This window comes from Hevea brasiliensis, chromosome 10 (assembly GCF_030052815.1).
Source record: "Hevea brasiliensis isolate MT/VB/25A 57/8 chromosome 10, ASM3005281v1, whole genome shotgun sequence".
NCBI lineage: Eukaryota > Viridiplantae > Streptophyta > Magnoliopsida > Malpighiales > Euphorbiaceae > Hevea > Hevea brasiliensis.
In genome coordinates this window covers 91,961,315-91,975,266 of record NC_079502.1, presented here as the reverse complement: position 1 = coordinate 91,975,266, position 13,952 = coordinate 91,961,315, and the positions used below count along the sequence as shown (strand labels likewise).

The window sequence follows — 13,952 nt, the reverse complement described above, 5'->3', positions numbered from 1 at the left end:
TAAATTCTAGAATGAATACAATAAAGATATAGCTGAGTTATTTATACAACTATCTTATAACTGCCTCAGTTGTCTCATCTTGCCAACTATAGAACAGCTGACTCCCTAACAACTCATCCACATTTCGCTCCAATTCCTTACTTCCCCATCTTCTAGAATATCTAATCATATTCTTTTATATTTCTTTCTATAGTACGTAACACGTTTCTCTTATTTATATTATTCAGTGGTATAGTGTTTATACTAGTATTTAGAGGTAAATATAGTGATTCATGAAAACTTACCCTCCTAACTTTTAAAGGTTAAGGGAATGTTTTGACTAGGGTTAACAAGATTATATCACCATTTTTATATTTAACAGCTAATCCAACAGTTATTTTTATCGAACATTTCTATTTTAACAACTAATATCTGATAATTAATAACTAGTAAAACAACAGAAAACTACTAAGATAGTTAATGGCTACTAAAATAATTAATATTGTCTAATACTTGCTAACTGAGCTAATCCTAAGGGTTTATAACATTATTTTTTTTTAATTCCAAGGTTAAAGAAGATGCAGCAAGGACAGAAAATTAAATGCTAAAACATGACATCATATAATTATTTGTAAATGCAAACAAGCATAGTACTAATCAATTAGAATATGAATTAATTAAGGAAAAATTCAACATGATTAGTTTACTTCGACTGTAACATAAGGTGCTTTACTGTAGGCACCATACTGCATTTCCATGATGTTCCATTCATGGTAACAGACAAGTAGAGAGACGAAAATGAAGGGTTACTCCGCCCAATAATATCAAACCTGATTTAATTAAATATAAATAATTAGACCCACACCAACAAATTAAAGTTTTAATAATAATCACACCCCAATCTTATAATAACATTAGAGTGATTATCAAATTTGGATTATTTTAATTCTCTTCTATCTTCCTTCCTATACTTCTCCTCTTCCTTCCACATTTGAAGTCAAACCTGTGTTATCAACCTCTTTTTCTTCAAAAATTTCTCTTCTTCTAATGCCCTCATGGAAACAGGATTCTTCTGCAAAAACTCCTAGAAGTGTTTTTGGCTAGCCATGGTTTCTTGCTTTGATTTCAGTTTCAACCATCAGAGAAATATATATATATAGCTAAATCTGGCTCTATATGTTGAGTCAGACCACAAAACTGCAGATGCGAGGTGCTTGAGGTAGTGGAATACCGGGAAATTCATAACCAGCAAAAACAGCTGGTCTGATTATGAGTTTAATGACCTGATGGGGCCACTTCCATTTAAGATGAGAAGATGATGGGAGTGCATAACTGGATTGTAAGTGGTGCAGAGTGTTTTATTGTTTGCCTGCTCATACTTATTCAACCAACTTGTGCAGGAGGTTAGTGCTATTTCTCCTAAATTTTTGTGCAAAGTCTCATGATTGTTACAACTTGTATGCATTAAAAATGAAGTGAGGAGTTAAAATTCTTGACAAAGTCTTCTAAATTCTTCACATAAAATTTCAGATCAGCATTGATCACGTTTAATCTTTGCATAGGGGGTAACCCTGGAATCAGGATCTTTAAGTGAGTGCAGGAAAGATAATGATTTTCTCTTCTGGAAAGGTTTCATTTTGTAGAGATCTAATGTGTAATTGTATTTAATTTTTCCTGAACTCACAATCTGTTCTAACTGTTAAAATGGTAAACCTAAAATTACAGGCGTGTTTCATATAGCAGACAACTGTGGTCGACCACTAATAATATATTGCAAAACCATGAGTTTGTAGCTAATCTGCTAGACATTGGAGGATTCTGATCACCATAGAAACTAGATCTTCTTTGAAAGATTTGAAACAAACAAAGCATCAGAAATCAAGCACTATATTTCAAAGTTTTACTATAAACCAGTGTGTAATTGTTGCGGTAATAAGACATGGTTCTGAGTTACAAGACCTTGTACAGATTCCAGCAGAGTTTTATTAACACTGCACTGGAAAACATAATCTTAACTCCCAAGCCTGTCAATTTCATGCAGATTTTGTGAGCATCAATTGTTGTGCTGCATTAAATTCTACGGACAAGAACAATATAAGTTGGATACCAGATTATGGATGGTTCCCCAATGATGCAAATTGCCAGAATATAACCAGGGCAGCAAATCATACGGGCTATGATAAAATTCGGTTTTTCCAAATTGATTCTGGGAAGAGATGTTATAACTTGCCAACAAATAAGGACCAAGACTATCTAATAAGGGGTACATTTCTTTATGGATATTCAGTGGGATTTTCGCTCTCCTTTGATGTTTTGATTGGTGTCACACGAATAAGCACAGTGAAATCGTTTAAGGATTTGAAGGCGGAGGATTTGAAGGTAGAGGGCATTTTTAGAGCAACAAACCAGCATATGGACTTTTGCTTAGTGCATGACAAGGGAAGTCCATACATTTCACAGCTTGAACTCAGGCCCCTGGAAGATTCAGTGTATTTACAGAGAAAAGCTACGACTGTTTTGAAATTGGTTAGTAGAATTGGTGTAGGAAATGCAGGAGATGGTATCAGGTATGTCAAACTTCTTTCACGGAAAGAAATAAATAAAGATTGGCTACTGAAATAGATGCAAATGTAAGTTTTGAAACAAGTGGAATTATATGAAGGCCCTGAAAGAAATGCATGTCTCCTAATACACTAATAACAAGGCCAATTAAAGCCAAAATGTAGCAAGAGCCATTCTTTCATTTGTAAGAAACTGTGAAAGAACACAAATGAAAAACAAAGGCTTTTCTTTTTTTCTTTTTGTTTAAGGGAATTCAGATAAGCGTCTTCACAGAAGTATATTTAACCAAATGGCACCATCAGGCCTCTAGCACTAGCTCTCTTCAGAACACCACAAAATATCCCCCTTCATGTCCACCCACCATTATCCAGGCTTCCACCTTCATTCCCTTCCTAAACTTATCAACACCAAACCATAACCATTTCCATAATAACCTTTTCCTTCAAAAGAAAATGCATGCATACACTGAAATGTAAATATCAGTGAATTACAGGAATCTTGTATTCTTATCTTGTACAACAGCATAAAGAGAAAAGGCATATGGCAATATTATAATAAATATATATTGTCAATGTTGAAATCATATTACTTGTGTTTTATGCTTGCCCATATCAGGCACCCAGACGACCACTTTGATAGAATTTGGGAAAATCCAAACAATGAAAGAATATTCATATCACCAGATTCAACACCAGCTAGATCCATTATCTTTAATGCCAGCACAACAGTGCCTCTTAAAGTTCTCAAAACAGCACTGACACATCAAGACAGATTGGAATTCATACACAACAGCCTTAATGCAGAAGATCACAACTATACTCTGTTCCTCTACTTTCTTGAGCTTAATTCCACTATATCACCTCGACAAAGGGTGTTTAACATCTACGTTAATAATGAGCTTCGTCACAAAGAATTCGACATACAAGCCAATGGATCATACTATAATGAAGTTGAATTGAATGTCATAGCAAAAGAGTCTCTAAATTTGACCCTAGTCAAGGTCAAAAATAGGTCTGTCTTTGGACCCATTTTAAATGCTTATGAGATCCTACAGGTGTACCCATGGGTTCAAGGAACTAATCAGCAAGATGGTAAGTTCAACAGTTGCAACATATTAACACAATTTGATTTCATTTATGCTTCAACTAGTGGTATAGTTCAGCTAATCTGTTGTGCCTATTGTTAATTAAATTGTGCACCTTTCAGTGGACACAATAGAGATGGTGAAAAATAAACTGCTGCTGCTTAACAAAGAAAATCTAGTGTTGCAGAGTTGGTCAGGAGACCCATGTAGTCCTCTCCCTTGGAAAGGTCTGACATGCCAACAAATGAATGGGTCCCCAGTGATCATCAGGCTGTAAGTTCTTCCATTCTTCTTTGGGGAAATTATCATGGTTCTAACTTTAGTTGAGATTTTGAAGGGTTGTTTTGATTTTGGGAAAAGTTAAAAAAAGTACCTTATGGTTTGAGGGAACTAAATGTTTTCATCATATTAGCAGCATGAGGACATAAATTCTTTCTGTGTCATATTAGTAGCATGAGGTTTCATTTATCATTGTTTTAGAATCATTATTATGATATCATTAAATTTACATTTGAAAAAAGTACCCCTGTAAACTCAACTCAACTCAACCAAGCCTTTATCCCAAAATAAAATTTTGTTAGGTGAAATCAAATGATTTATTAATGTTTTTAACATGTTATATATTTTCGGTTTCCCATAATAAAATTTTATTTTAGAAAGACTGAAAATTTCAACATATCATTAATTTGATACTATGTAATCATTTTATGAACAATGCAAAAATCTAATTGTCACTTTATGAAAAATGAACACCATATAAGCATGATTACAATGTAACTAACAAAAATTGAAACTTAAGTCACAATAAATTAAACCTCATATTATAAAATGATTCAAAGAAAAAAAAAAGTTTTGTCCCTCATTGTCAGAGCACTTTTTCAAAACTTTTCCCATCAATGTTTCTCTTCTTTATCTACTGCAATATTCTAGTTCATTATGCTTTCCAGGAATATTTCCTCAAGTAATCTAAGAGGCCCGCTTCCAGCCAATATTACAGGGCTGACCAACCTAATGCAGTTGTAAGATTTATACAGTTGCTATTTACCATTATTATTATACTGGTGATTTCTTGGTAGTAACTATAATTTCTCCTGTTTTCGGACATAGAAATGTTAGCCACAATGACTTCACTGGCAAGATACCAGAATTCCCATCATCCTCCAAGTTAACATCAGTGTAATCTTCCATTTCTTTCTTCTTTAGCAATTGATTATCTGATTATAGCTTTCTGTTGAAATCACAGTATCTGCAAGCCTTGAGGAGTCTAAGAATTGTAAAGTTCCACTTTCTTTAACGTTACGAAATATTAAATTGTCTTCCTTCTACACACTTGAATGACCATGTACTAAATTTTAGGTTTTGTGGCTTGAAGTTTTTGAGTGTTTCAAACATCATAATTACATTGGTACATGCCACTGTCTGACGCACATTCAATTTATCAGGGATCTCAGCTCCAATGATCTGGTTGGATTTCTTCCAAATTCTTTGACCTCACTTCCAAATTTGACTTCATTGTAAGTCACTAACAATTTTAGTTTTTCTCTCCTTTAATATGTTAAGAGAAGGTCTATCTAAGTGGAGCTTCCTCCACAATTTAACGTTGAACATTTAATTCACCATTCATATCCTTTCTCCCCTAGATATTATGGCTGCAATGCTCATTTCAGCAAAGAGTCTCCGAGTTTTAACAGCTCAAGACTTGCTACAGAGTATGAAATTGATAATCTACGCCTTACATCATAGCACACAAAGATTCAGTATTCATTATTCAAGAATTAAAGAAAAATCTAACACTCAATTATTAAATTTATTAAATTTCAGCTATGGGGCATGTGAAAGACAAGGATCAACAAGTGAAATACAAGGAATAGTCATAGGCACTGTTGCATGTGGATCCTTCATATTAGCACTTGGAGTTGCTTTAATTTGCATTTACAGACAAAAGTTCCTCCCTCTGGCAAATTTTGATGGAAATCGACACCCTATGACAAGGAGTTAGTAAATTCATCCTTAATTTTAGCTTACAGTCTCAAAACACAGTAGCAGCCTCTTAGATCTTCGAGTTAAATAGTTTCAGTTCCTGATATGCTGCATCTGTTTATCACAAATGCATTAACTAGAGTTGGTTTGTTTTATTTTTCAGGAATGCTATAATCTAAATGTGGTACATGTGTAGATATCATCTACAGGATATTGTTGACAAAAATTTCTTCCATTTCTATGGAAAATATATACAAACATGACTAGGAAAACTTGAACAGAGAAGCATATAAAGTAAAACAACGAACTTATCATCTTCATTTACAAAGTAGTACAACAACAATAATAATTCCATCCAGTTCAAAATGCATATAGAAAATAAAAACAAGTGCAAGTACATATACATGTACACATAAATTTAAAGACGCATACATCTATAGTACACTTATTCTTCACTCAAATTTACAACTGACTATTGTTTTGCTCAATAAAATATTCTTTTACAATGTGCATGATGGCAAAGCAAACATCTCTTCATTCTCGATGAAAGTTTCCTACAAAATGCAGATGCCATTTTCTCTCTTCCCAGCTCGGATGATGTAGATTTCAAGTCGATAACTATTCAAGTGTTTACACTAGAATACATTGAGAATGCCACCCACAAGTATAAAACCTTAATAGGTGAAGGTGGTTTTGGATCAGTATTCCGTGGCATACTGCCTGATGGTCAAGAAGTGGCAGTGAAAGTCCGATCATCCACCTCAATTCAAGGAACTCGGGAATTTGAGAACGAGGTATAACAATGCATTTGAATTGTACTTTTCTGTCTATTACCTACTAGCTCTAAATTTGTTATTTAAATACCAAATAGAAACCTTGTGCTGAGCTTATAGAAATGACAATTATCATCTTATCACTCCCCAGTTTACCCGTGCTGTTTGTGACTTCTGATAGAAATTTGTGCATCATTAAAATTATCATGATTTTATCAAATAACATCCCTTGTTAACATTTCTTGGCCCATCATCTATGCAATTTCTCTTTTCATCAGAGAAAATAAAAGATTAAAGTAGATCTCCATTCTGCATAACTCCACATTTAGGGTTTCTGTCTGTCTAAAATATATGCCTACTGACAATGTTGTCTATGTATGCTACAGCTAAACCTTCTTTCATCCATCCGTCATGAGAATCTGGTACCCCTTCTTGGTTATTGTTGTGAAAATGACCAACAGATCCTTGTCTATCCATTCATGTCCAATGGCTCTCTGCAAGATCGCCTAAATGGTACTTCTCATCAAAAGCCCTATCCACTAATTTGTTTTGACATTCATCTCTTTCTAACAACCATTTCTCATAACAGGGGAAGCAGCTAAAAGGAAGACTCTGGATTGGCCAACCAGACTTTCTATTGCTCTTGGTGCTGCTCGAGGCAAGTAACTAGTACAGATATTAAGCATTTACTATTTTCTTGTGTTCTATCTGTACCAATATCTGACATGAAAATTAGGCTCAACTTCTTTCCTACTGCTTAGACTAATGTTAAAAACTTATTATACTATGAACATAACATCAATGTCTAAAGTAAAAATAATCATATAATTTCCATCAATGCCCTCAAAGCAAGATAGCTGACCGCTCACCATAGAAAACTAACAGGCAACATAACAACAGATATTAAATTCTGAATTTTCTTCACAAATTGGAGGCAGTATTGTGACAATGTTAGACCAATCTACGTGGTATCAATTATCAACAGTTCAGTAGGTGTCAGTTAGAAAGTTAGTGCTGAACTTCTGCTCTTAAAAAAAATACATGAGGCTCACTCAAAATGGTTTTTATGTCAGTGAAATGGAACACGTTGATACAAATGTAGCTTCTGGGCATGCTTTGCATGGCTAAAATGCTGCGAAGAACAAAAGACGGGCCAAAAAATATGACAGGTCTGTCCAGGATTATCACTCTGGAATCTGGATCAGGATATTACGTACCACACATGTAATAGATTGTACAAGCCACGGCAGATCTTAACTGTAAAAGCCTAAAGGGAAAAATCCATGTGCAATGAACAAATTCTCTCTCATGGTTAGGGAGTATTGGACAAAAGGTGGTGCAAATATAGTACCAAAAAAAAAATCTATGCAATGGATTACAGTCAATCAAAAATTCCAGTTTGACATTGTTTTCTGACACAATTTTATCAAAATCACATTGTTTGATTAACCTGGTCCCTGTTCTCAGTTTATATTCCCCTAAAGTTTTTTTCTTATGCATTTATAATTGACAATGTGAGAAAGTTTAAGATTATTTTTCATTATTCAGGTTTGACACATCTTCATACATTTGCTGGCCGTTGCATTATACATCGAGATGTAAAGTCAAGCAACATACTTCTAGATCAAAGCATGAATGCCAAGGTGGCAGACTTTGGCTTCTCAAAATATGCTCCTCAGGAAGGGGACAGTGGTGCTTCTCTAGAAGTAAGAGGAACTGCTGGGTACTTAGATCCAGAGTAAGTACACATTTCATAGACTCAAATCTTGATTTGAAATTCAATCAGCTATGCTTACTATTGTAGAACAGCCAAGAAGCAACAACAATGACAACAACAACAACTAAGCCATAATCTCAAACTAATTTGGGTCAGTTATAAGGAACCTTAATGTAGAACAGAAATGAAGGATTGAAGAAAAATAGCTCAGATCTTACTAGCATAGAGGCTTACTTGAGAAATTGAAAAAGTAACAAGATTCCAATTTCATTTCTTGAACTCCTTATGTACCACATCCAAGTTTCCATAAACATCACCCCTAGAGTTAGAATAGCATCACACAACTCCAAAGAAGCACCTGGAAAAATCTTATTAATCCATTTATTAGTTTGTGGTTGAAAGAGATTACATGGATAAATATAGAGGTTTTTATTATTCCTAAACCAAGTAGGGACTTGGACTCACAAATACAAAACTCAAAAGATTAAATGCTAAATTCCTTGATTACAACTCAAAATAAGACCCAAGATAATAAAACCCAGGCTATTCCTGCAAAGTTGAAAATAGTAAAATATCCCAGTATCCTAAATTATAAGCACACTGCACCAGCATATATTATAACTAAATATGCATAAATATAGGAGTCTTTAAGGGCTAGAAGATACTCAATAGAGTCTCAAATAAACTTATACGGACTTCAGACCACAATTCTATATTTCTTGAGTCTTTAACTTGCTCCATAAGAAGTTTTATGTTGTTTCCATCACTCCTTTACCATGGCAAGAGATATACTGCTTCAATCTACAAATGTCTCTTATGTAACCCTCCTCACAAACATATGCACATTGGATACTTTCTCCACAGATGCTCAGAAAGTTTATATTGTTGAATGGGATGTCAATGCTAGTCACATGCTTTCAAAGGACGCTATAACCTCAAAAAATGTCTGTCACTAAATCCTGTTTGATATCTCTATCATTCAGGTACTATTCAACACAGCATTTATCAGCAAAAAGCGATGTCTTTAGCTTTGGGGTGGTTCTCCTTGAAATTGTAAGTGGTCGGGAGCCTCTCAACATTCACAGGCCACGGAATGAATGGAGCTTGGTTGAATGGGTATGTCCATGCTTTCTCCTACTTAAATGGAATTATATTTATGATGCTTCTCTTCCAGATGCCACATTTAAGCTTAACAACCTATGACTTAACTCCTTGTTAACTCATAAAGCCTGATATTACTGCCTGCATGGAGCACAAGCTCTCTCTCTCTCCACCATCCCCACCTATCCATTATTTTTTTCTTTTTCTTTACCTTTTGGGTATCAAAGATCTGAATATCATTGTAAGCTAAAAAAAACATCTACACCTGCAGGCAAAACCCTTTATAAGGGAGTCAAAGATTGACGAAATTGTGGATTCTAGCATAAAGGGAGGGTATCATGCAGAGGCAATGTGGAGAGTGGTGGAGGCTGCATTGGCATGCATTGAGCCCTTCTCTGCTTATCGACCATGCATGGCTGACATTGTTAGGGAGTTGGAGGATGCTTTGATCATAGAAAACAATGCATCTGAATACATGAAGTCCATAGACAGCATAGGGGGGTACAGCTTGGGAGGTTCCAATCGTTTCTCCATAGTCATAGACAAGAAGAATGTTCTACCACCACCCACTCCAACCCCAACAGAACCCTCACCAATTAATTCACAAGCCTTGGCTCCCCTAGAACCAAGATAGTAGAAGGCTTGACAATATGTTAATTCGTGAATTACAATCAGTTTAGTTGCATCATATGAAAAACCATAGAAGGGAAATTTAAAGATGATTCCCAATGCTCATTTATGAGAAATCATCCGTATATTCCATTTACTTCAAGTTTTTCAATTTTTCCCTGAATATTCAAGTTAAAGAACTACTTTTTGCAACCAAATTTTACAGGATGTAGTATGGGTTTTCATTACATTCTCAGTATTAGAACAAATAGCTAAAAACAGTGTAATAGTGGATCATTGTCCATTTTGACAGTACGAGATATAAAACAGCAGCCTAAGCATCTAAATTGGTTTGGTTTTAACCAGGAAGACCTATTGAAGAACAAAATATCTAAATTGAGATTCACTGATGTAGAACCAATAGGTACTGAGGGGATTTTGGGGAAGAGAAACTAATTCTCTAAGTTGAAGAGAAACAAATTCTCAGATTTTATTACCCAAATCAATAATCAATAGCATAATAGGTCTTTATATAAAATAAAAATATTAAAACCTATTTATAGAGTTTAAACTCCCATTCACATTAGGATTTCAGAAACCCTAATTTAACTCTAATTAGAAACACTAAATAATAATAATAATAATAATAATAATAAAATTCCTAAACTATAAAATTTTAAATCTCCTATTTTACATTGAATAAAACTCCTAATTCTAATCTTCCTATACTGCATCATTTACACTTTCAAATTCATCCCAATGACTTCAGGACAATTAATGACTTGAATTGATAGGTATGTTTTTGTAATATATCACACACAAGAACAGTATATAACAAATATAATAAAAATTTCTCAAAACTAGAGATCAAGACCATTGAGAGTATTTAAGTATGTCCAAAATTCTTAAATGGTCTAGTCTTGATTTACCTATAATGTTCAGATCTTAGCAGCTTTGGGTTAAAGTATGAGTTCCCTTGCAGGAGAGACAAGGAATCAGGGAACTGCATAATGACAGGTTGCATATTGATTACATAAAGGAAGTCAAGAACAAGAAAGTGTGATGGAGAACAATGATTCTTGATGATTTCAAAAGTGGTAGTTCCAATAGAAACAAAATCTTGGGTTGTCTTTTATGGGAACTTGTAACTTTGGAGCCTATCCGATTGACAAATTTATTTTTATTTTTCAAAAAAAGAATATTCCACATGCATTATCAATGTATTATTGATCATCTAAGCCCCATGTAAGAAAGTGTGAACCACCACCCTAGTCATTGATAACATGGAAAAGAAGGCCAGCCCTTACCAAATATCAGAGGCAAGGACAACAAAACAAACTTAACAAGAGGATTAGTATTAAATGAACTGCTTGTTAAAGTTAATCAGTTTGCTTCAATTGAGGGACATCACAGTTCATGCAGAAACCTAAAGTTCTATTTGATGCAAGCATGAGCACATATGAATTTATTTCCTCCTAGATAATCAAATTACTGTTTCCCAGCACCAAGTACTCCTCCCATGCCTTCCTAGGAATATCAAGCATCAGCAAGGGGCAATGGTGCAGTAACTGTAGGAAAACTGATTACCAAAAAGCATCACATTCTTGGTGCAACAAACACCACCTTCTGATTTTTTAAAAATCCCTCAAAACATGACAACTATGAGCAAAATTGTCATCACCTAAGAACTAACAAAATTGGAAGCCTTATGTGCTCTATGATCAAATGGATTATCGCCCAATAACTTTACATGAATGCTAGTCAGCATCTTGTGCTTTGTTTTTTTACAGTAGATGCCCACTTCAAGTAGTGGCTTGTAAAGTGTAAACACCTATCAAGGAAATTTTGTGCAACAATTATCAAGGAAAATTTCAAACTGGCCAATAATAATTAGATCAACATAAAAGAGTTCAGTGAAAGATCTCTATCCATCAATGTGAGATGTTCAAAGAATATAGAACATTTGGCATTCTGCAATGAAGAATACCATATCCTGATAATAATTTGAAATTTTAATCATATTTATAGTCAAACTGCCATACTAAAATATTGTTTCCTTGCCATGAAAAGCCGCTTTTAACTTTTTAGTATCAATTTCTCCTCAATTCCATGGAAGACATAAAAATCATCCAACTATTTTGCCATCAGCAAAGCAATCAATGCAAATTTTTCATCACCTACTTGCCAACTTATTACATAAAAGGAAAAAAAATGGCAAAACCCATAAACAAACATGAACCTGAGGCACAAAAAGAAGACATATATATTACCCTTTAAAAGGAATACAATACAAGATGAAGTATATTCAGTTCACAAGCAGAAATACAGAAAAGACAGCACTTATAGTGAAGCAGAATCACTACAAATAACACCTCAATATCAAGTACTAAGAAGAGAAGGGTTAGCAGTTGCAGTACCCACTTGGACTTCGAGGGCCTCTAGACGTCGCTCCAGCGTATCCAGCTTCTCATTGAGCGAAGCCAACTTACTCTTGGTAGTAGCCTCTGAAAAAGCAATCACACACCACAAATCGTCACCAATTCACCATTACTTGAAATTTAAAAGAAAGAAAGAAAAAAAAAATCCCAAATGGCAAAGATCTCTGAAAAGATAAAAACAAAAAGAAATTACCAAATTGGAGGAGGAATTCGAAGAGACGACGAACATTGAGGGAAATGTGAGAGATGAATTCGCGATTTTCCCAATCGGCTTGCACTGCTATCCCTACATTGACAGCGTTTGTTATACCTCCTGCTCTTGCCATTCTCTCCACTGCTTCGATCTAATTCTGTTGAGACCAAACAATTCTTGTTAATTTCTGATTATGTTTTGTTTTCTGCTCAGTAGTTGTTGGTCGGTTGACTTTGTTTTTTTACTTTTTCCCTAAAATGCTTTTATATTAATCTGATCTTTGAAGGCAAGCTCCCATTATTTACCCCAAAATTGACATTCGCGTAACAACCTTATTTTTTCTTAATTAAAAAAAAAACTTATCTTTTTTTTATAGGCCTTTATAATTTTAATTCAAACCCACAAGCGACGCCGAATAGTCTAGTCCCGGTGGTCCGCTGGAGAGAAGCAGCGGCGACAGCGGAATTGGTGGGATAAAGAAGGTGACGTGAACTCGGACAACACTAACGCAGTTTTTAGGCCAAATTCTATCATAAAATTTAAAATTTATTTAAAATAAAATCAATTATATGAGACTAGAAATGGCAACAGATTAAATTTGTATAAATACTCAATCTAACTGAATTTTAATAAGATAAGTTTAAATAGTATATAATTGAGTTTATGATAGGTTCAGATTTCAAATTTAATACTTACAATGGGTTTAGGTCGGATTTGAATTTTATATGTTGGGTACCCGTTATCTGAATCTGTTTATATAAATATTTAATTAAATATAAAATATATTTTTTTAATAATATTTATAAATTTTTATATATTTTATTTTATATAAAATAAAATTAAAATATTTTATAAAATTATTAAAATTTTAAAATATAAATTATTAACAAAAATAATTTTTTATATAGATTATTAATTAAATATATAAAATTAAACAGATTCGAGTATTTTTTGAATAATAACAAACAAATTTGGGACAAATTCGGGTAGTTTAGAATAAATTTTAATCAGGTTTGGAACGGATTCAGATTTGAAAAATATTAATCGGGTTCGAATTCGGGTAGGATGATTTTTGTGGATATCCTACATGTTGCCATCCTATATGAGATGACATAACTTAAACGCATAATTTAATTAAATTTTATATAATTTATTATTGGTATAATTTTAAAATTAAAATTTATTTATTCATAATTTTTAAACTACCCTTAATTAAAAAATTATAATTTTATACAAAATTAAAAAAAAAATCTTATACTTAATGAACATAATTATTAACAAACATATAAACAATTAATAATATAATAATAAATATACATATCTCATAATATATGAAATTTATATAACAATATATAAAGTTAAGATAAATATAAAAAATTAATTTGTGATTTCTATCTTCTTTAGTCAATAGAGTTTGATTGGCAGGATTTTCTTTTTATTGGAGTATTTTTGTTCAAAAATATTGATTATGTAAATTTTTGAAATTCATTTTAAGTTCTATTAAATTTGATAGGAA

The 13,952-nt window shown here is 33.4% G+C and overlaps 2 protein-coding genes across 2 annotated transcripts; one reads left to right on the top strand and one right to left on the bottom strand.

The window, feature by feature from the left end:
* Positions 1-1,971: 1,971 nt before the first annotated feature.
* Positions 1,972-9,897, top strand: LOC110645238 (nodulation receptor kinase-like; the record flags this gene model as incomplete). Its single annotated transcript, XM_058128636.1, has 14 exons — positions 1,972-2,546; positions 3,157-3,632; positions 3,748-3,898; positions 4,573-4,644; positions 4,733-4,801; positions 5,068-5,139; positions 5,266-5,334; positions 5,447-5,619; positions 6,173-6,399; positions 6,765-6,891; positions 6,968-7,036; positions 7,927-8,116; positions 9,079-9,211; positions 9,468-9,897. Coding segments are annotated over 14 exons (2,766 nt in total), but the record flags the coding sequence as incomplete, so codon positions are not given.
* A 2,148-nt stretch (positions 9,898-12,045) lies between these two features.
* On the bottom strand, positions 12,046-12,794 carry LOC110645237 (protein BRICK 1). Its single transcript, XM_021798315.2, has 2 exons — positions 12,437-12,794; positions 12,046-12,309 (listed from the first exon to the last, which is right to left on the bottom strand). The coding sequence occupies exons 1-2, from the start codon at positions 12,567-12,569 to the stop codon at positions 12,185-12,187; spliced, it is 258 nt and encodes an 85-aa protein (XP_021654007.1). The 5' UTR covers positions 12,570-12,794; the 3' UTR covers positions 12,046-12,184.
* Positions 12,795-13,952: the final 1,158 nt, after the last annotated feature.

Excerpts from the sequence above, each read along its gene's own strand:
- LOC110645237 (XM_021798315.2), bottom strand. The coding sequence starts at position 12,569 with ATGGCAAGAGCAGGAGGTATAACAAACGCTGTCAATGTAGGGATAGCA. Across the intron at positions 12,310-12,436 it reads CGAATTCCTCCTCCAATTTG|AGGCTACTACCAAGAGTAAG; the intron begins GTAATTTCTTTT and ends TTGCTTTTTCAG.